Source organism: Phalacrocorax carbo, chromosome 13, assembly GCF_963921805.1.
Source record: "Phalacrocorax carbo chromosome 13, bPhaCar2.1, whole genome shotgun sequence".
In the NCBI taxonomy this organism is placed as follows: domain Eukaryota; kingdom Metazoa; phylum Chordata; class Aves; order Suliformes; family Phalacrocoracidae; genus Phalacrocorax; species Phalacrocorax carbo.
Window position 1 is genome coordinate 17228667 of NC_087525.1, and position 23345 is coordinate 17252011.

Consider the following 23345-nt stretch of genomic DNA (forward strand, 5'->3'; position numbering starts at 1 on the left):
ATGCTTCTGTGTATACAGTGAAGCTTACTGACCAGTTCTGACACTATTCTGCCTACTGCTAAGATGTATCTGCTACAATGTAGGAATTACTTATTCATTCCAGGTTATACGACAGCAATAGGCTATGCTGTAAATACCAGTATCAACTTTATAACTACCAGCTTTCTTGAAGGGTTTCTAGTGCTACTTTTTCCGCCCACGTTAGTCTTAATTGCTTCCAGCACACTTCTGTCCCCACACGGAAAGAAAATGGAGAAGGAAAAAAAAAAAAGAAACCAAACATGCAAAACAATACCTTAAAGCTGACTTCAGCCTTTGACTTTGGTTTGAAATCCAGGGCTAGAGCAACCCAGATTTTCATCTGCTGCACTAAAGCACACAAAGAAACACTTGCCCATTCACTTTCAGCTCAATACAGACATACGTCCTCTCTTCTCCCATTTACCAGTTACTAGAAAGTGAGACAAATGATGGTCAAAACAAAATCTACAGTAATGCATTAGCCTCCTCAACTTTAGAAACGCCTTTTCTGTTGCTCAGTCATTTAAATGCAGGTGAAGCTCTTGTTTCAAACCACCTGTGGTTGCAGCGGCCAGAGCCTGTAATTTGGTGGCAAAGTGGTGGCCGCATTAAATGGGTTGAGATAGATTCTCATTAGAGATATGTCCACGTTTCAAAAGCCCTATTATTAGTGCTAGTAACAGACCATTTGTTGATATGACTTATTTAAAGGAAGCCAAAGAATTAACACTGAAAGAAATCGAACTACCCTCTGACATTGCCCGCTTAGGCTGGAAGACAATTTACTAATTGTGCACCTGGTAGAACTGGAACCAGTACTGTACAGGAACAGCTGAGCTAGCTAATGCCTGGCTCCTCATTACAAGCAACACTGAACAAAAGAGAGAGCCTTTGCAGGAAAGCAAGAACCTCGCGTTGCACCTGCACCCAAATCTCTCAGCAGCACCTTCAGTAGCCTTCTGCTGATTTAAGGAGCTGGAGGTGGTGGGGATGAATAAAAGAAGGCACAGAGCGAGGGAAGGAAGTAAACTGGACACATAACACAGCCTCTCACATTGTTGGCTAGTTTCCTTCTCTTAGAAAACGTAGTATTTGACAATTTTTTCCCAAAGCCATTCCAACATAATCACCTTCACATGTGACTGTTTCTGTGCTATTCCAAAGTACCTCACTGTCCAAGATAGAAAGTGTATCAAATGCAAGATAATAGCTAGAAAAAGAAAGCGTTCAGATCCTTGAGCAGCTGTACTTTTAACATCCACACACTGGACTGTCAAATTATCTTAACATAACTGTGTTGGGAAGCAGAGTTTTCTGAATATTCAATATACTGTTAATCCTTGGCACATCTAGAACACCTTTCCCTCAGACTTTAAGTGCTTTAAAATAATCAGTACACTTTATTACTTACATAACTAGGTCAAGTTTTCATCTTTTCTCTCCAGCTAAAACGTCCTGGAAGTCCTAGCAGCCTAAAACACAGCATCCTCATCCAGTGCTTCAGCTGCCATGTGGCCTTGCAGAGCCACAGCACTGCAGCAACTCTTGGACCCTTCACATCTAAAAACGTTTGAGGACAATTCTGCTGCATTTCCTTGTGCTTTAAGAGACTTTATGCTCAAGAGATGAAATAAATTTTTAGAATTTGGTAAAAGGGAATGAGACCAAAAATAGAGAACAAAAGCCTCGAACCACTGCCACCAAAATAAAAACTCACTAGCCGTATCCCCATCACAAAAAGCCACTCTGTTGCTCTAAGTAGGTAACTGGATGCTCCCAAACACCTAAGGATTTAAAACTACAATATACTGGTCTTGAAATGATGAAAAGAAAAAGGAAAGAAAATAATACTCACTATTAATAAATATCTAACTCACTATTAATAAATATCTGAACTAATTCCTAAATAAGTCATTTAAGTCACCACAAGTATGTGCCTCTCTTACAAAAAGTACATATGCTAACTTTGATCTGCAAACTAATGGTTGGAAATAATTATTTTAAAAACTATTAAGTGTAGGTAGTAGGTAGCTTTTCTGTTAAATTCATAAACTGAGTTCCCTGTCAGCATGTCTGATCATAGATTAACATTCTAAGGGAAAGGCAGCTCACATTTCTGAATGTAATTTAAAAAATGGAGCACTCTGATGTCTTTCCTTTGGGCGTATTCACAAGGAACAAACAGCACCAGCCGGCCCACCTGCCAAACAGGAAATGCAGAGCTGGCCTGTAAAGTATGAGCCACATTTTCAATATCATTAAGTATATTTTAACTATATATATGCCCATCTTTTAATATTCAGCAAAGCAAGCATTGAAAAATGGTGCTTCGTGCAAATTCAGAAATTGAGGACTGAGAATTCGTACTCAGAATGGTTGCATCAGTCCAGTACGTTATATAAAAATGAACCAGCTGAGAGAACTGGGCACATAAGCTTCATATTTAAAAAAAAAAAAAGCCCCCACAACTTTTTAAATTCCTTTGCTGGATTTACAAACATAAAAAATTAAGTTTGGAGTTGACAAGTAATCAGCCAAACATTGCCACTCTAGTCTTCAGTGCAACAATACTGACAGAGCAAGAGCCGGACTTTTACCAAGCCCAAAGAGAGCGAGGCGGCATCCGTGCCAAAGAGCTCATAACCCGCAATACGCGCCGGTCGCCGCTGAGCTAACACCACCACGCCGACCCAGCCTTCCTCCTGTCAGCCTCAGTAGGAGCTGATGGCAAGGCCAACACTGAGCACTTCTGACAGCTTATGGAGGAGGGACTGAAGAAGGGACTAGAGAGTTTAAAAATAACGAAACCTGTAATAATGTAGGTAGGTTTGGATAAAACAATCACAAGGGAGATAGAAATTTGTGATTTCTTGTTTTTCACCCCAAGACTGCTCCCATTTTGGTCTAACTCCCTCAAGGACAGTTCCCTCTCCCAGTCACCCCTCTCGGATGTGTTGTATCTTTTTTTGTTAGTAACCTGTAAGTAATATGTTCTTTCTAGGCTGAATATGAGGTTATTGCTGACAAAGCCCTATTGCAGGTGCTGAATCAAAGCAGACCAAACACTACAGTAACACCCTCAAATTTTTATGTTAAAAATAAAATTTCTATATTATACATATAATATATATAAAGGCATTATACATATATTATAAAGAAGTTTATATATAAGATGTTGTTTTGTGTGTGTGTCTGTGTGTGTGTCTGTGTGTGCAGATATGTATTAAATGCCAGTAAACAACTTCTGACAACAGCATCCCCCACACACTATGCTTTCTATGGAAAAATGAACTGGAAGTGCACACACGTTCGCGTACTACCATGTACCAGTCCAGCTCATACACTGACTGCACAGGAAAAGCATGAGACACCCAAGCACTTGAAGGGAAGCCATTCGAGTATGGTCCAATTTGCAAGAGCTTATCAACTTCCCTGAGTTTTGGATGGATTACAAACAATCCCCTAACATTAGATATTTTGCATCTCTCAATCATGTTCTTTTGAAAGTGATTTCTATTGTGTTTCACCATAGCAAGCGTTCCTACAAACACAAGCAATGAGATGGTTTTATAAACGAACACACTCTTATGGCTGTATTATATGAAGCACGTTCACCACTACCACTTAGGGACTCGGTGGGCAAATTAAGTTAAAAATGGAGAAGAAATTATGAACAGAGGAAATTATCTTCCAACTCTACCAGTGAGCAACTCGCTCAGGCAAGCGTGGTCAGAAAGAAAGACCAGGAGAAACAAAACAAAAACAAATAAAAACCAAAGAACTTCACACAATTGCCAGCATCAGTTCATGGGTAAAGCCTGCAACTGAGCTATAATACTGCATTAACTTTGACCTTAAAGACAGTATAATTATTGTATAGCATGTCTGGTTTGACATGCTGGCTCCTGAGCCTGGGAAAAATGCATGGCCCTTTTGCACTTCTGTGATACTCATTCTTCACCCTCACATGAGCTAAGGGTTTGGGCATTGTCTTTTTAAACTGAAAAATCCTCTCCAAGATAATTTACGTAAAATGCAAGAGCTCAAAAATGGCACAAACCACACAAGACAGCATATAACAAACAAGCAATGCATAACAGAAGCTTTGTAAGGACTTTACCTGCCAAATGCCAACTAGCTATTTGTACCGTGACCGCTCAGCAGGTTTGCTGAACACTGGAGGACAGAGACCCCCTTACTCAGTGACTGGTAAGCAGAACTAGTCATGTTCTTTCCATCTGCAGCTAGATGCTGGGAACGTTTATTGCATTAAGGAGAGAAGAAGATACCTTTCAAGAAAACAGAGAGGAAAAGACAGAGACAATAGCTCCAGGGTTAATGCAGGTTCTTCCCTTCAGTCAAGCTCCTTGTCCTCAGACAACAGTTACTTCTGCAGTCCTTCGCTCTTGTTTCCCAACAGCAGTGATGAGGAAATACTGTTTTAGAGTAAGAGAGATTAAGGAAGTCAGAAAGTAAGAATGGTCCATCTGATTGCTATACTTACAGCATGCTCTTTATCACACCCTTTTCTTTAACCCCCACAATACTCTTTAAAGAAAAAAAAAAAGTAGTTCTCAGTCTTAAAATCCAGATGACCACAGACTACGCAGGAGAAGTCACCAAGGCATTATTTGCCATCTATTGACATTCTTTGAAATCTAAAACAAGCGCATCAAACTATTTCTCCTCCAAATGCCAATACTTCCCACAGATTGTGGTAGTCTGCCATTTATTAACTGATTTTTCTCAATCTGACAGATATTCCTGTCATTCAGAACAGAATTCAAAACCAAAACTAATTTTTGTTTAAGAATGATAAACAGTTTTCACAAGAGGAGCTGACTGACTGTGCCAGTGAATTCAGCCCTTGCGGTACCCAGAGAACAAGTGCAGATTGTGAGGATTTAGCCTCCAGCATCACTCCCAACACCAACTTCAATCTCACCCAGAGAAACAGTAAGAGAAAGCAGTTCACTCCCCGCTCATTCAAACACACAGAAAACTATGTGGAGCAAACAGCAGTTCACTGCAGTGCTCTGCCTCCGTCAAAAGGTCTGAACAGCCTTGGGTCAATTGATGCTTAATACAACATCCGGCATTCGATCTCTGTTCAAGTCCAAGGAGTTTGTTACTCACCTGTGTTCAGGAGCACAGACTTCACCTTTACTCATGATTGCAACAGCCCCTTAGAGGTAGATGTCACCAAAAAGCCAACCTTCATCATCATCACAGCAGTATTCACCAGCCATATTCAAGGATGTAACAGTTCAAGCTCACAATCTTATTTTACTTAATGTCAAATTGTGCAGTACATTTAACACTTTTACCAGATTTAACAGCTCCAGTAATCCTCCCAAGAATTCTCCACTACACACTGACCCCCCTGCCAAAGGTTCAGGTAACGAGCTTTTGCCCAGTTCTGCCATGTGATATGCTCTCAAGGCAACTCCTTCCACAATGTTAAGCCTTCTTGAGAAATGCGGAACAGAAAACAATCTTATGTTCTGATCCGTCAGATACAGTAAATCAATGGATAACAGCCAGCACTGTGGGTCAGAGGTATATATACTACAGTGTTTTCACAGTCCGTTAGTGACCATGTGGCCATAAAAAGTCAAGCAAGGATCAACGGACAAAAAGAGGGGCTATTGGGACTAGAAAATGATAACAGCCACCAGTACAAGATTGAAATGCAGCAATTTATACTCTAAGTTTGTCCTTACATATTACTGAGTTTGGAAAAATAACTTATCCGTCAAAAAACCAACTTACATCCTTGGCAGAGCATGCTGAAATCAGTGAGATATTTAAATACATACCATAAGCCATTAATTTGATATTTCTAAAATTAGTCATTCACTGGTCCCCTTCATATCAACAATAAACCGACAACTGCAGATGAGACACAGCAAGAAAACACACAAGTCACAAAAACACACACAGATAAGACTTTGTACAAGCAAATATTCTATAGTCACATTTCAAGTTGACAAAATAGCAACACAGGCATGGCTATTGAATGTGAGACAAGGTATATCTTAATAGTATTTTTAAATATTATTTCAAAGTTTTCAAAGGGAAAAAAGGGTTTCCTTATACATTACCCAGATCACATCTGGTTCCTGTTGAAATGCCACTTTTCAAAAGGGGGAGGCACGGTGGGAGGGAAAAGGAGGGGAAGAGAGAGCAAGGAGTAGATTTAGTTTGGATTGTCTGTCACCTATCAAAAGTAGAATTAATATTTGCAGTCTGAAATCATTTTTGTTACTGGTAATACTCTCCTTCCATTTTTACAATAGCCATCTATCTATAAAACTTTATCTTATACAACTCCCTAGGTATTACCCACGTAGAAAGTGAACCCATCATCACACTTGTCTTCAGCCCATCCAGTAGGATGTTTCATAGTTATTTTAATAAAAAGATAATTATGCATAATGTAGTCCATACTGATTAATAAACATGTAAGACTTCATCTGAAAGACCATTACATCTGTAAATTTTAAATAATTTAAATTATTCCTTGTATATAAATATTTCATTTAGAAAATTGATTTCCAGCTGAATCGCTTCCAAAGAATGACCACCCTTAGTAGTGTTAGCGTACGTTTATTTTCAGGCATTCACGACATCTCAACGTTACTCAAAAAAACAGCATCTTGTGCTTCTGTAGGACACCCCTTACGGGTAAACTTTAAGTACCCACCTCAAACTACAAACGTACTCATTTGAACTTGATAAATTACTGCAATAGTAGAGAAAAGTTATCAAGAATGTACACATTTCAGGTTGCTTAGCTGTGGAAAATGCTACCTCTTTGTTGAGGCCTCTAAACAGAATTTGATTTACCTTGAAATAGTGAACTATTTCCAGTATAAAGTTTACAAACATTTGTAAACCACTGTTTTCTTAAGAGTGGGGAATAAATCTCAGCTACTAAACTTACTAAACATTTTTTCAAAAAAAGGCAATACAAAAATCTTCAATACTTAAACATATTAATTCTCTTTTCACATAGTAAACTGTGGTCATGCTTGAAAGAAAACAAAAAAACAAGGAGAGTGAAACAGATTAACTGCATAGCTCCAATACACTTATTTCCGACAACATACTATAAATCATCTTGAAACCAAACAGGCAATTATAATGTGCACAAATGTTATGATACTGTGCATCTCTACTGGTCCAATGGTTCTAAGTTATTGAAACTGATGGCTGAACAAGGGCATATTGTTTCAACACACTTGGATTACTTGAACAATTTGAATTCTTCCTTTAGCCTATCCAGTGCTCTGCTGATCTCTCTAATGTCAATAGACAAACAGAAAGATAGATGTCTCTTAGATAATTCAGGGCGCGTCCAAGGGGATTAAAATATATGACCAAAATTTCGGGAGCAATGTGTTTTGTTTGTAAAGAATCATTAGTTGTTTGGGTGATTTTTTTTTTTACCTTCAGTACCGTAAGAAGCATCTAAAATGAAAGCAAGAACATACATTTTCCTTCAAAGCATTCAGCGAGGACAGAACAGCAGCTCCTTTCTCCTTCTAACCGCTACCCCATATTTCAATCCTCTTCACCTCAGTGTAAAAGCAACAGGAGCGAGAGCCACGAGACAGAATCATTTCAAAACACAATCAGCTATTTGTAAACAATGCTCTTTCTCCTGCAGAAAATCTGCAACTGCTAGTTGCAAGAAAAAGCAGCAAGTAAGGTAAATCAATTAGCTTGCTAATTTCTCACCCTCATTTATTTAGCTCTGCACTGTATTTGTCGTAATTGACTATAATTATGTTAATTACTAACTCCAGCATAATTACTATATTTATTGTCATTGAGCACTCCATGTACCCAAAGCAAAGCTGGCATTTGTCGGGCATCAAAAAAAATAAATAAATAAAGCCACACAACGGTCGGGAGGGGTTTCTCTGCAAACTGGCTGATACACCTTCAGCAAATGAAAGGGCAAAAGAGATTTCATGCAATGCTAGTTTGAAAGCATCGGTTCATTAAGGATATTAATTTTCTGATAACTACACATTTAAGCATGACACACTGGAGCAGTATCTACAGGATTTAGCAATTATTAATGCGTGACAGTTTCAAATGCTAAGTGAATCAATTAAACAGCAGCATTCACAATTTGAGAAGAGATAACTGCTTCATAACTGCCTAAGACTACAATTTTCACATGACAAAAAAGGGCCATTCAGGCTCCTTCAAAACCTGACAGGTCAAGAAAGAAGTTTGAAACAAAAGCACCTTATAACCATCATCTCTCCTCTTTACTTGTCAGATCAACTTTGCTAGTGTCTCCGCTGAAATGGCATCACCATGCCAGCTGCCACAAGGTGATTTTTCATGTCTTGTCAAAGAAATCTTTTATTCTATTTGCTCTGCATTAACATGTTACATTTATTGATCAAGCCCTTTCTGCAGCCACAGCAGGGCACTGTGCTCTTATGCCTAAGGGGGCTTTGATGTCCTGGTGACATTCTAGACCAAATAATGCACATACTAAATGGATTTAATGCAGAAATGTGTTTGTGCATGACAGCTACATTAATAACAGCCCCTCACACTGATAAATATGCAATTGCTACGATTAAGAGTTACCCAATTACGGTGAAAATATTTTTCTACCTTATAAATAAAACCATCAGAAAGTTTTAACAATAGTGCATTTTCTTCAACATTTTAAAACGCTATAAAGAGCAGTCTAAAGGCTTTTTAAAAATATGTCATGCTTTGTTTTGAATTCTGGCTTTTTTTTCCATCTCTCTTTTGTTGTTCATCTTCCTGTTCTGTGTGTCTTATTGGTGCACAGACTGGGAAGGTGGCAAGGGAAAAAAAAAGCCTCTCTTTCACATGCCCAACTCACAGAGGAATGTGCCCTGTAACACTGAAGCCCAGTTTCAAGCTGCCACTTGTATATTCCCCCAGGCAGGAAAACAGTAGGCAGAGAGAGAAACAAACAATCTCTAGTCCACAGAGAGGATATTACAAAGCCTCAGCCTCACAAAGGTTATGGAAGAACATTCCAGACTAGGATTAAAGTTCAAGGGGATGTTTTTGTACATACACCCTCTTAATCGGACAGTGGAAAATATGCACCAGCACATACTGTGCAAATTATTCATGCTTCTAGCTGAAATAATCTGCACCCTAGAGAGAGGGAAGAGATAGCTGTATCTCCATGAGCACAATTATTGGATTAATCCTCCCTCATTGGCCAAGATTAAAGATTCACTCTCCCTTTCGCCTCGTAGCTTAGACCCAGAAGAGATCTCTGTAAGAAAAAGGAAAACAACTCACATGTTTAAAACTACTGAGGACAAAATTAGAAGCTGGACTTGTCTGGGAATCGAACTGTAGAGGTTGTTTATAAAAACACGGCACCTACTTGTACAAAAACACTGGCATCTGTTATTCAACCACTGGAGTGCATTTAGCCTTCAGCGTGAAAGGAGAAATTTGGCACAAAGAAAGTTATCTAAGACAAATAAAAGAACCTTTGAATAGTTTTTTTTCTCTCCACCAGACAGCAAGATGCATCTAAAAAAACAACCAACTTTGTATCTCTTCTAAATCTCTACTCCCTACCTACATTATATCCTTCCTACTTATTTATTCCTCTTTCCTTCACCAGTGATTATTATATACCTTTGTTTCCAACGAAATCTTTAACTTCTAATGATCAGCAATAGTTTTTCGTTCCCCATGAAATCCTTTTCAGCAAAGCCTCCCAGTCACGCTAACACTGGCACATCAGTGACTTTCCTCCCTACACTCTATGCTTTCATTAAATGGGAACCAGGGAATGCTTTCCACGTATTATGAAACAAAATAGTGGCCTTTACAGTACTCTGTTATAGGGAAGGCTATCAAATGCAGTTGCCGTGAGAGCCTCAGGAACAGATTTCCAAAGCAAAACACCTCTGCTCCTGAAACATGCCTTACTGAAAATGCACCGTGTAAGTAGTTCATTTCTAAAACAGCTGAAAATCACTACCAATATCAAATCAAAAGAGCTGCTAGAGCACAGGCCGTTTTATGATGACCACACCAATAAAGCTGCAGAATCATAGTATAATTTAGGTCGGAAGGGGCATCTAGAGGTCATCTAGTCCAATCCCTTGCTCAGAGCAGGGCGACTTCAAAGTTAGATGAGATTGCCTGGGGCTTTGTCCGGTTGTGCCTTGAACATCACCCAGGATGGAGATTCCTCAGCCTCTCTGGGCACCTCTTCCACTTGGCCTTTCTCATCGCGAAGCCTTTCCTTACGAACAGTTGGAAATTCGCTTGCTGCAACCTGTGACGAACGCCTCGTCCTTTTGCTGTACATCTGACAAGAGTGTGGCTCCATCTTCTTCACACACCCCCGTTAGTCCCAAAAGGAAACAAAAGACATTTGAAACTGTTCACACAAAATCTGCAAGTAAAACGGCATGAGAAGAAATAACTCACAAGTGGACTACAGTGGTCTGGGGCTGAAGGATTTCCGTCCGCCGGAGGCGTAAACAGGGGGCAATGCAGTGGCACCATATCTTGCTGATTACGAGCATGCTTTCAAACACACACCAGTTCTTCCCTTTGCTTCACACAAAACAAATTGCTGTTACTGCTCCTTTTCCCCAACATCCCCATTACAAGTGCCCTTTTGCCATTCACCTCTATCGTTCCTCTCCCTCACAGGGAACAGGGGAGATGCGTAACCGTTGTGACTGGTAACAGTCACTCTGCTTGGGCTGCCAGAGGAGAGAGAGTTGGATCCATGCATTGCTCAGAGTAATCACAGAGAGATGCTAGTTCTTGGACAAAGGCAAACAAGACAGACAATTCTTTTAAAGAGCAACTTCTTGTGATTATTTAATCAAGTATTTTTTTTAGATTTACCACATCTGATGCAAAGACAGTTAAGCATCTACACAAGCCCTAATTTTTAGGTAATGAAGAGGAAGGAGCTGTAGCCTGAGAAGGATTCCAAAGCCAGAAAAAAAAATGGTGAAAAATATACATTTTCCTCTGTATTTAATTGCCAATACAAAAGAACTAATGACAACCCTCCCCTCCTCCAATTTAGCTCTCCAGTGCTGTGTACATTTATGTGTTTATATCACATCCAAAAAAGAAAAATCAGAGAAATCTGAGTAACAAAACCACGCCACAAAAGAGCATTGAATCCACATAATCACTTTTCTTTGCAGATAAAAGAAGACAGAAGTGCCACAACAACCAATAATTAGAAGATATCGCTGAATTTTTTTAAATTATTACCCAAATGTGTATCAACTCAACAGGTTTTAAAAAAAAAAAAAGGTGGGGGAACTCCTTGGTTTGCACAAAATAAGCTCTATTTCCTGGGAAAACACAACAGCATCTCTTGAGATATGTTATTAAGGGACAAACCTGGCAAAAGTTGTTTGCATGGAAGTCTCAAAATATAGCATGTTTGACTAATTTCCCTCTACTAACAGCACCAGCCAGTCTTCCCACCCTCTTCCCAGTACACCTTGGCAAACCTCTGAAAACACACACTTACGGTGGAAAGCCTTAAATGGCAAAATAACTTACCTGGCTCTACCCTGACTTTTGCAACAAAGTTATCTACGTTAGAGCGGTATCAAAATCAGTACAATTCACTAAAGCAATTGTTCAATCAAGTATTACATTGTACCAGTTGCGTAAGAAAGTTTTGTGACACCTGTCTGGAAGCCTCTCATGCGGGTAAGCGTGCGTGCGCGCACAGTGAAGGCTGCAAGTCTACAACTGCACGCAGCTTCTGGTCTGGAAAGGACAGCACTGCCTGGCAAGAGCAGCTTGCTGCCAACCGACCACAAAGCTGAGCACGGTACTACGACAGGGATCTCTCTCTTCCCCTCCATGCGACTACACCTGTGATAGCAATATCAGATAACACGACTGCAAACACTGCTGCCCACAAAATTTAAAAAAAAAAACTTCCCTCTATGCTCAATTTCTTAAATTCTTAATGTAGGTGTTATGTTGTCAGAAGTTCTACCAACACTTTTACATAACAGAATTTATCGCCTGCTGCAGGAGGATGATTCCTTCCCGAAATACCCTCGGCAGTAGCCATACTTACAGAGGATAGGACACAGAAACCCTATATGCAAAACAACATTCAAAAGAAGGTTGGTAAGTACTTATTTACTGCCTAACACCGAGAGCAGGTAACTTGAATATTTCAGCATTTCTCTGGCTTAAATACAGGCTAAGAAATTAGTGACCACTGAAATATTTTTTTCTTTCCAAGAACACACACACACTCTCATCCAATAATGAGTCACGTTACAGTGAAAGCCAACATCCTTACTGCAAATAACTATTGTGCCAGCAAAGCACAATATTGTCTATATCTTTTTCTAGATTTTGATCTCCCTTGGTCTTCTTCACTCAACTTATGTCTTTGCCAACAGATAGCAAGTTTTTCTATAAAATCATCCTCCTTTATAAAGAGACATTTAGAGTTTCTTCCCCACTGAAAAAAAAATACTAAACTATTCAAATTAAGCATTCACTGATAAAAATCATAAAACTCATCACTATACTATAGCATTGTCAGAATTTTCAAGCAATAACATTTGTCTGAAGAAGATTACAATGATCTTACTGTTTACACTTGCTGCAACCTCCACCCAAGACATCTCTTCTATATTTACATTCATTTAAGGCTATGACATTTATTCTACATCTCACCTGACCCTCTCTGTAATATGCCCGCACAGTGTTCATATACGAGTACACACTAGCCTGAATGGCTACTCTATAATAAATACATCATTCTTAGTTTCCATATACTATGCATATCTATCACAGCTGAAATAAGAAAGCATTACTGCACTCATCACATTTAGTGTTAGCTTCCCTAAGCTAAAAAAAGGAAAAAACACCAACCAAAAAAAAACACAAAACAAAGGAAAAAGACCAACCAACGTCTCCCCTTTCCCTACATCTGACTTCTGGCCTTAGAATACTTTTACAGCTTTACAACAGCAAGCCATCCTACACCAAAAGTTGATTGCAGCTACTCCAAAAACTAGCACTTTCCCGTTTCCCCACAAAAGATTTTAACAGACTTTTTTCCCCCCAAACCCCAATAAAACCAGATGACATCCCTTCTGAAGAAGAGGTGAAACGGTAGTGTTTTGGGCAGGGAAGGAAAGAAGGGATGAGAACGCAGATTTGAGAAATACACCACCAGTTATGCTCTCCATGAAAACATGAACTAATGACTTTAAAACTTTAAGTGGTATTTTACAAATAGATTTAATGTTAACATTTTACTTTATGAAATGCAACAAAGTCAGAGGAACGGTTCTTCAAATCATGCATTAAATGAAAGAAACAAACTCTTTTTTTTCCCCAGAGGTAGTACCTCCAGAGGTGTAAAGAAGGAGCAGTCTTGCTGATGACGTGTTAAATCTGAATACACATGCAAAACTTGGATTATCTTCACAACAAAATGACAACATGGACATTCAATTCCCCCCCACCATCTTCTGATCACAATTTCCATAGGTACGGGTCATCAGCCAGAAGTATATGACAGTAACAATCCACAGATCGGTTAGTGCCTCCTTTGCTCTGCTCCCTCTTGCATGTAGGAATCAGCCTTTCAGAGCTGACAGTGGCTCAGGATAACATTTATGAGTGTCAAGTGAGTTAAAACCAGTGGCTGTCCTCCCTAGGAGAACAAGGCATCAGCAACTACTTTTATGTGCCTCACTCCTCACAAGCAGACTCAATGAAATAAAAGGAAAACTCAAAAGAGGCCAACCCCACCATGGAAAAACTACGCCTTTTTTCTTAGACAACTTCACTCCATTCCTTTTCCCTCCTTACCTATAGAGTTGCCAACCCGAAAGATACACCGCTGAACCTCACCAGGCTCTCCCACAAGGATTACATGAAAAAGGGTACTGCAATAACTAACAGGAGTACTATAGAATTCTAAATCAATCCATATATTAAAATAATTCTAATTCATTTATAAATTCTAACTGCACTTAGTTTTAGCACTGAACTACACAGGTGCCCAAAAATAAAAACATGCAACACAAACACATCACCTGGGAAGAGAGTATTACAAACCACTTACGGTAATAACCAGAAATCTACCAACAACAACAAGGGAGAGAAGCACGCACTTACTTGTGTTTTGGTTAAGAACAATTCACTTTTGATCGCATTCTTCACTTCTTCAGGTGACGATGCTTATGTTCCATTTTTGAGCAGAGAACAGACCATAAGCTCCTCAGCAGGCATCATTTACATTAACACGAGATATTTCCAAACTCACCTGGTTATTTGTGTTCCAAGTGTGCAAGAAAAGGAGACAGACATTGCCTATAAAACAGTGTCACCACTCGATAACAGCTGAACGTACCCGACATACGTGTATGTTTCTACTTTGAAAAAAAAAAAAAAGAAATATTCTATTTTTGGAGTTGGTGCCCCATATTGCACTTGAAAAATCTATATATTGCCACGTACCTTAACAAGTTGAAGCTAAGATCTAGCCTTTTTGCCATATGTCCATATTTTCTTCCCAGGAATTCTGGAATTTCTTCACAGTCTTGACTTATGTAGGACACCTGAGAATTGGAAGCAAAAAGGAAACATTTTGTAAGTGGATTATTTAGTTTCCTGTCCAGATTCTGTCTCATTGATCCAGTGACAACACACAAGATAGTAAATATTTGTAACACACAAGATAGTAAATATTCCTTACAGCTTTAAGCTATGTCAGTTTTACCACTAGAGAGTCTATCACAACCGCATTTTCCTATTGATACAAACAGCTTAACATTTATTACATCTATACCCTTAATACAATGTGTTGTCTCCAGATGAAAGTAATTTGATCAAATACATCACATTCCTTCTACTCCACCGGTAATACTTTGATCTGACCTTACCTTGTATTACCATTCCGATGTTCTAATACACTCCAGAAGACATTTTCCTGAAAGATCAGAAGCCATTCAAAGGACTTTCTAGTTTGCCTCTCAGTACTCAACACACTAAAGATCGCTTTGGGAAGTTTGGTCCAGAAATACCTGGTAGTGTACCGTCAGTGCTTTCTCACAACCCTTCCGTGAGATTATTGTTCCCAGGGATATGCTACGGGCAGAGCAAGAGGGCTGCCCGAGATCTGAAAAAACCAAGCATGCAGCCTTTTTCAGCCAGTCACGTAAGATTTCTGGCCTCAACACCTATGTTCAGAGCATACCTCTCCTTATACCCAAAATACTTGTCAATGACTCTCCTCTTTTTCATACCAGCCCATCTAACCCACCTTTAACAAACACAGGAAGAAGCAGTGGTAGCAAAAATACAGTCTACTCAGATTTTTTTTTTTAATATTTTTTTTTAGCCAGGATGAAGTGAGTGATAATATCTCCAGAAAGATACAAACAATAACCCCGCTAAACTTTTTCCGTTCTCCCTGCTGGGAGATCTTAGAAGCCTTTGGTTTGATTTCTTCAAAGAATCCCCACAAAGCCTGCCAAACCTATTGTCATCAATTCTATACACCTATATTGGTTCATCCTTCTGGTGTTCAAAATATCAGTATAAACACTGACATTTCAGATTTGGTGCTAAAGAAATCTTAGTTGCCCTTCAATGGCAACTCGCTAGTTAGGTAGATTTCAACGCTGTGCTAGAACCACTATCTGTGAGATATTAGCATTATCTAAATATTTCATATAAAGTCTATTTCAAGACCATATCCCACGGGTCTAAAAGGTGTTAGATGAAGATACACAAAAAGTCAGTCAAACTTTGTTGTGATAGTATTTCACCTTCCATTAAAACAGAGACTCCTCTGCAGACCAGACTGGCAGCATGTACCTTTGCAAGTCATCCCGGTCTCTTACACTCTGAAAATTATTGCAATCTGATAATACTATATTGCATCCCATTTAATTCATTTTGTTCAATAACCTCAACAGATAAAGCTGACAACAGTGAAATAATTTTTACGAGCAGAAAACAAGTAGCTCGAAGCTCAGTTTAACAACTTCTTCCCCTTGTTAAACCATACCTGCTCTTGCGATAAATTCTGCTACCAGACAAGCACATGACTTCAGCAAATATAAGGACAAAAGGGAAAGGAACTCTTTTGTGTAGCTGGCATCCTAATGGTTTGGATGTAACAGAATTTATTGAATTCAATACAGGGGGTTGGACTAGATTAATTAAATACAGGGGTTGGACTAGATGACCTCTAAGGGTCCCTTCCAACCCAAAGCATTCTATGATTCTATGAAATATGGGGGGGGTTCCCCAGTTTTCATCCAAGACAACGAGAGCGCACTTTACAACACACATGCAGGTATGCATACAAGAATTGCTTCGCTCTTCACTGAATGGTAGATATCTTTAACGCTTGCAAACCCTTGGAAAGACACCACATTAACAGCAGAGTAACTCTTTAACCACTTGGTTCAATGTAACACGTCAAAATTGAAATTATTAAAATGTGATGCCTATTAACACTAGGGGTGCAAAACCACTTTGAGCAACTACAAACACTACAAAAGCACAGCCCACCACACTGCTTTTCACCCGGAAGAGTGGTGGAGAAGGAGCAAGAGACGCTGACCTGCATTCCCACTGCTTCAGAAGCTTACCTGGGCACAAGGGTCCTAGCTCCACGAGAACAGAAGCTGAAGAAAACAGTTCATACAAATGTGTTGTGGAGCACACAGGAGGTAAAACACATCAAATGTTGCAAAGCTTCAGCCTCCAAACCGTTATGATATGCAAATATATTTGCACAACTGGTACAAACAGAGTATTTGGCAGGCATATTTGCAGATGAAATAGGACTGTCACAGCCTTTTAATGCTGAGGCCTTGTAAAAGGCATTTGACTTCCACAAAGTCCATTTCAGCACAGGCACAGCACGAGCACCTTTTCCTATTTAAAATAAATAGATTTCTTTTTCCGCAAAACCCACAAAGTGCATTCAACCTCAGATCTCCATGCCCCACATACATGAACTTGCATCAGATACCCAAGAACTCTCTTTACTGTAAGAGCAGCAGCAGCTGCCAGCGCTACAACACACAGTGAGCCTTTCTGAACAAGTTTTCAAGAGTTATTTCCCCACTCTCCTGCTCCCTCATCCTTGAACAATGCCGATATAAAACAAGACTTCAGTAGTGTGGCTAATAGGAGAATAACATTTCTTCATTTTCACTCTTTTGGTTCAAAATATTTTACCCAGAAAACAATAAACATACATAATTCAGTATTCTTCCTTTTGCATCCATCTCAAATACACTGAAAATACGTATGGGCTTTCAAGCGCATGTCCAGAGACGCCATCGCCGAGAGACGAGAGCAAGCATGCTTTTCCCAAGACTCCTCAGCTCCTTGGGTGCAAGGCACACTGGTAACGGGAGATTTCTTAGGGTTTTTTTCTACGCCAGTCACAGAACGTGAGGTGGGATTAAAAACTGGATGCAGATATTTCCATTGCCTAATTCTCCAACACAAATACACGTTGGTCAGGTCACAGTCATTTGTACTGCCGGTGCCCTGCTCAATATCCCACTGAAATGGTCAGAAAGCTCCCCACAAAGCCCAGCATCAGATGGGCTGTGGACGTCTCAGACATTCTTGCAGACTCTTCAACGCACTGTATGCAATTCAGGGAAAAATGTGTTTTGACAAAATATTTAAAACATAAGTTCACCAGTCAATAGCAGCTGCAGCTCTCTCCTGCTTCAGTTTCAGAGGATATTACCGTTTAATCCCTGCAATAATTTTACAATGGTACTGTAATCTCAGTAACTCATAAAGTAACATCTCTATAAAAGAATGTCACCAGATAGGTCATGTATGAACCCTAGATATTGCACATTGCCTTCCGTTGAAGGGATTACATCTGGAGAGTATTTCCAGTCAGTCGAGCATTATATTTTACTCTGTGCTGTTAGAAGATTGTACGTCAGGCACATGGCCAAATTAAGAGTACACTTTGCTCACAGGGCTCAAGGCACGCTGGGGGGAAGAGGGCAGCCTGTTACTCAGTGCACCACAGAGACCACAGGAACCGTTTCCTGCAGCGGCTGCAAAAATAGCCAATTGCCTCCATATCACACACACGTTTACGTGAATTCCACGCAGAAACAGCAACCAGATTAAAGAAGCAGTTAGATGGGCAGCACCCGGCTTCATAGCAAACTGTCTTCAAAAAGAAGACTGGCTCCATTTGTTCTTTTTGGGGGAAGGAAATAAAAACGTTTTGCTAGTTTCAGTCACAGGTTCAGCAGTAACGACATCAATTTTCAGCCAGAAAGTTTTTCAGTAGCCAAATAAGGCGCTGGGTGAAGGCCAGCAGGATTTGTTCTGCTTCCCAACTTCTCTCTTTGACCAAAACGGAACACACACAGCGCTGACTCGCAGCAGGCACCGCGCCTGGCACATTTCAGTCCCCCTCCTCCTCCTGCTCCGCCGGCCTGTCCCCCAGCCCGCCTCCCCAGCGCGGCAGGGGCCGGGAGCAGCCGGGGCGGCTCCGGAGCGGGACGGGCTCCCCGCCCGCCGGGCCTAGGCGGGAGCGACGGTCAGAGCCGCGCCGCTCCCCGCGGGAGCGCGGCCCCGGGAGCGCGCCCGCTGCCTGCCTGCCCGCCTGCGAGCGGGCGGGCTCCGGCAGCCGGCGGGGCAACGACCCCAGTCACCCGCGTCCCGCCGCCGACCCGCCGGGAGCGGGCGCTGCCAGCGCACCGGGGCAGGGGCTACTGGGCGCCGGCGATACCTGCGCGGCGTCCCGCAGCGCCAAGCCTCACCTGCGGCCGGGAGCCGCCACCCCCCCCCCCCCCGGCCCCCACGCACCCGCGGGAGCCTCCCCCGGCCGGGACCGGCAGTCCTGGCAGCCGCCGCGCCGTGCCGGGGGCGGGGACGCGGCGGCCGGGGCGGGCTGCCCCCGGCAGGTGGGACCGCCGCCGTGCCGGGCGCCGCCGGCCGCGGGCACTTACTTGGTCTCCGCTGACCACCACCCCCGCCATGGCGGGGCCGCTCGGCGGGCCGGGACCGGGGCCGGGACCGCTCGTTGGCAGCAGTCAGCTGACGCGGGCGGAAGCGCGGCCGGGCCGCGGGCGGGGGCGGCGGCGGCGCGGGGCTCCCGGTGCCTCCCGGGGGCGGGCCGGGCCGGGCCCCTTCGTGCGGCCCCGCGGCGGGACCCTCCCGCCCGGGCAGGGGGGCCGCCGTGGGGCGAGGGCCCGCCGCTCCCGCGGCCCCGGGGCGAGGCGGGCAGCCCGCAGGTGTGGGCGCGGGGAGGGAGCGGGGCTCGCGTGTCGCCCCCCGCGGGGCCCGGGACCACCCGGGACCACCCGGCCGAGCGGCGCGCCTTGGCTTGGCTTTCCTCCGTTCTGGCGTAAAGCGTAACTTGCCTGCGAAGAGGTGCGTGCCACGGGCAAAGCAGAAGTGATCCCGCGCTATCTACGGGAGAGGCCCACCTCCCCACAGCAGTGGTTTTTGCCTGTGGAATACCGGGTAATTTGTGTGGAAAACAGAAATAATACCTGTCAAAACAGCCCTTCCAGGGCGTGAGAACTTGCTAACTGGAGCAGTGGCACGACGGCGGGTCACCACTGGTTAGGCCGAGCAGGGGAACTGGAGGTTGTCCGTAAGAATTTTATGAGAGACACTTAAAGATACCTCAGTTTCTCATCCCTAGATCCTAAATCCTGTTAGTCCTCTCGTTACCTCTTCAGTTGCCTGAGCACCTTCAAACCTCTGGCTCTTCTTTCCCCTTTCTTGCTAATACAGCGTAACTCACTCCTGCTGAAAGCAGAGGCACGTGCTGGGAGCGGAAATAAGTTTCAGGAGGATTCATGTTCTACACTGCAAACCGCTTTCTACAATTTATTCAGCAACACAGCAGAAACTAATGCTGTACTCGCTGCTCTGCCTCTTGGTATCAACAGAATGAGTTCTTGGTACAGCTGTGGCATTACACCTCCTCTAGAGCCATTCCTCCTTTTGCGCTGTCTGCTGGGCAGGAAACACGGAGCAAATGGCTGAGGAAAAAACATTCTGTAATGCTTTTTCCTCCCTGCTATTTTAATATATTGTGTAAAAAATTTTTTTTAAAATGGGACAACATGTAGGAAAATCAAAACACAGTCAATGAACAAATCGCTCCAATGGTTTGCATGGATCTAATTTTCCTTGTGTCATCTAAGACAGAGAAGAGTTATTCCCTTCATCTGCAGCAAATAAGATGATCCTACGCTGATGAATAAAAGTTCTGTTTCTCTTACGTACGAGTTTTCCATCAAGACATGCTTGCTAGTTCAGGTCATCACCCAGCATGCTTCAAACAACCAGTGCCTTTATTTATTTATTAGATTATATAGCAAATAACGTATGCCAAGGGAAACAAGGACTATGTGAACTGTAAATTCAAACAAAGCAATACATTCTCCCCTTTCTGTATCTACCTCTTTTTATCTCTCCCTCAGTCACAAGCCTGCGGTTCCCATCCCGGCGAACGCGTACAGCTGAAGGCACGAAGCGGCCCACTGCCGTACTTAGCCGTGGTTGTCTTACTGGCGTGACTTCAGTTCAATACTACACTTCTGTAAAACTGGAACAACTATATTGAAAACAATTTAGCACATTGTTATCTACATTATTAGTATTAATTTCAGGAGAGTGTTAGCTGTCACCTTAGAGATATCTATGAAGGAAAAATTCCTGCCTGAATAGTTTACAAAATAGCACACGACTGTTTTTTCCAGCCTCTCACATTGCCAATTACATTAACCTGCCATTGATCCTCCTACTTACAAGGCAAGACCTTGTCTAGAGGGAGAAGTTGCAGGTGCAGCTCCCTAACCTGGCTGACTTAAATTGACTTTATCATCTCTTCAATCAGTTGAGCTGAATTTTGTAAATTACAAAAACAACTTCAGGAGGTTACAAACTGGTTTAAGTGCATCTGGCTTGTAATCATTCTTTTGAAACCAGTTCAGCATCTTCCTGTACAGACAAGGCCTAGATTATTACCTGCCGTGGATAAAATAACAGCTCCGAATCTGTGGGGTGTAACGAGCAGGGAGCGCTGCTGGCTGCAGCAGCAGGGTGGGCCTTCTCTGCCGCACAGCAAGCGAGGACAGAGCTGGCTAGAACAGAGGACTGGAGAACAGAGGTGTCTGTCTTGTGATGCTTCCATGGGCTCTGGAAACTTACGTCCTGAAAGTCCTAATTCTGCTGCCAGTTTCCCACAGGATGACTGGCAAAGTTCTCACACTTTGTTTTTTCGGAGTCTCTGTTTTATTCCTTCATTTCAAAGCACCCATCACCTGCACGTAACTCTCAGAAGGAATGAAAACCCACAGCTGCAACTGTCTACCGCTGAAGGAGTATTTTGTAACATCTGATCTGAAACCGTAACGAAGTTATAACAGTGTCTCAGGTTGCAAACCTATGAGTCAATGTGCTCATTAGTTCATGCCTCATGTTATTACAGAGCTAAAATACATTACAGTGCTATATAAATGCAGGAGGGCTTTTTTAGCTTTTGAGCCTGCTGATCGTCAGTGTCACTTTAAGGCACAGCTTCGAGGTGATCGTGAGGCTGCCTCTGCTTTTAGAATGTTTTTCACCCAACAATATGTATTTACTCTTCCCAGCATCCCAAAACGCTCCCTTCCTGAGTCCTGGCCCCGCACAACCTGAATCATCTGAATGTTTGCTTTAGCTTTGCTAGAGCTGCCTTGGCGAGCAAAGCTTCAGAGGACTCGGTTTGTACAGAAGGTATTTTTGGTGGTGGTTGCTTAGAAGCCGAAAGTTTTGTGAGGCTTCTTTGTACAGTTTGAAGTCATTTATCTGACAGTGGGACTTAGCTGACCTTTGAAATGTCTTTTTTTACACTGGATGTATGCACAAAGTATAAAAATCACTTGTTTACTTAAATGATCGGTTTCACTGCACAATTAGAAGCAAAAGGTAGCACTTCTGTGTGGGCCATTCAGATACTATTTCCTTAGTTTTTTAACAAATATTGTCAAAATTCTGTGATACAGAGTTACATGCAGACAAAAGCAACCTTTTTCCTGAATAAAGTTTTCTTGTATATAGCAACAATAAATGAGTTATTAATATGCTCAGTATATTTTTTTATATACACACATATATACATCACAAATTGAGCAGACCCGTTCCTCAGATAAAGAGTACTACATGTTCAAAGCAGATGTTAATACCTGTAAACCAGCCTCCAAACCAGTGAGAAGCGATGTGCTGCGACCGTGGTAAATACCCATCAGGTCTGTCCCTTTTTCTAAGTTCATCGCATAATAGCAGAGCTTTAAGTCATTTTAGCAGTCATTAGCCTCAAACACCTACACAGCTACAATTACGAAATCCCAGTGACCAACTGGTTAAAATAATTAGCTCCTACATGCCAGTAAGTTTGGCATAGCAGCAAGCACCAAATGAATTATACCCTTTTATATAAAACCTCTGTACACAATTGTTTTCCTATCCTAAAAGAACAACACTGGAAGCTTACAGGAGGAACAACTAGCAATCCCGAACGTTTCATTAACTGAAAGTTACAAAAGTATTTCAGAGTGAGTTAATCAAAGCGATGTGTTTTCTAGCTTACGGCACACTGCGCACGTACGACTGCATGCGTGTGAACACAGTCATCTTGCATTTCGGAGTAAGGCAGACCACCACGTATTGTCGTCTAAAAAAAATAATGCAGTTTCTCCTGACAAAATGGTGCTTGAACAAATGGAGTTTTCTGAAGCAAAACATTTCAGGGGGAAAAAAAAGATCCCAGCCAAGTCACAGAATTCTTCCAACTTGACCATCAGAAAATTTGGCTCGGAGCTTACTCACGTAACTCATTGTGTTGCTGCTCACACTGAAAAGGTTGCCTCAAAACACTGGTTGATAACTATCCACATCAAGGAGATGCTTAATACAAACCGATTCAATTCAGCTGAAAGAGACTGACTGTGGTAGAGACATTTTTGTCCATATTACCAGAGGAACATTTTATTCATATTAGCTTCTCTTACACCTGGCTTTAATCGCAAAGAGTTAAAGATGGTGTTTAATGTCCAGACTAATGACTTCAGATGCCTCCCAGGAAATAGCGTCCCTAGCACTCTGCTGTGAAACACACAGGAAAAAAACAAACACGATGGAAAAAAGATAAAAGAGAACAAAGTATGTAGTTTAATCTTATTGACAATGACAGAAAGAAATGCAGTAATGATGATGTCATTTGCCATTCCTAAGCTGAACTGCTGGAAATTGGGTTTCCCTTT

At 41.9% G+C, this 23345-nt stretch overlaps 1 protein-coding gene across 3 annotated transcripts in view; it reads right to left on the reverse strand.

Annotated features, from left to right (window-relative positions):
- LRMDA (leucine rich melanocyte differentiation associated) overlaps positions 1 to 19186 on the reverse strand; it is a 671621-nt gene extending 652435 nt beyond the window's left edge. Inside the window, exons 1-2 of one of the 3 annotated variants that reach the window (XR_010375110.1) lie at positions 19035 to 19186; positions 14539 to 14639 (exon numbers count right to left, since the gene is read on the reverse strand). Coding sequence is in view for 2 of the 3 variants with exons in the window: in XM_064464928.1 (XP_064320998.1) it covers positions 14539 to 14639; positions 19035 to 19064 (131 nt within the window). In the remaining variant the exon portion in view is untranslated. The remainder of the gene's footprint in view (positions 1 to 14538; positions 14640 to 19034) is intronic. The other 2 variants (XM_064464928.1, XM_064464927.1) reach the window with 2 other exon arrangements.
- Between the last annotated feature and the right edge of the window lie 4159 nt (positions 19187 to 23345).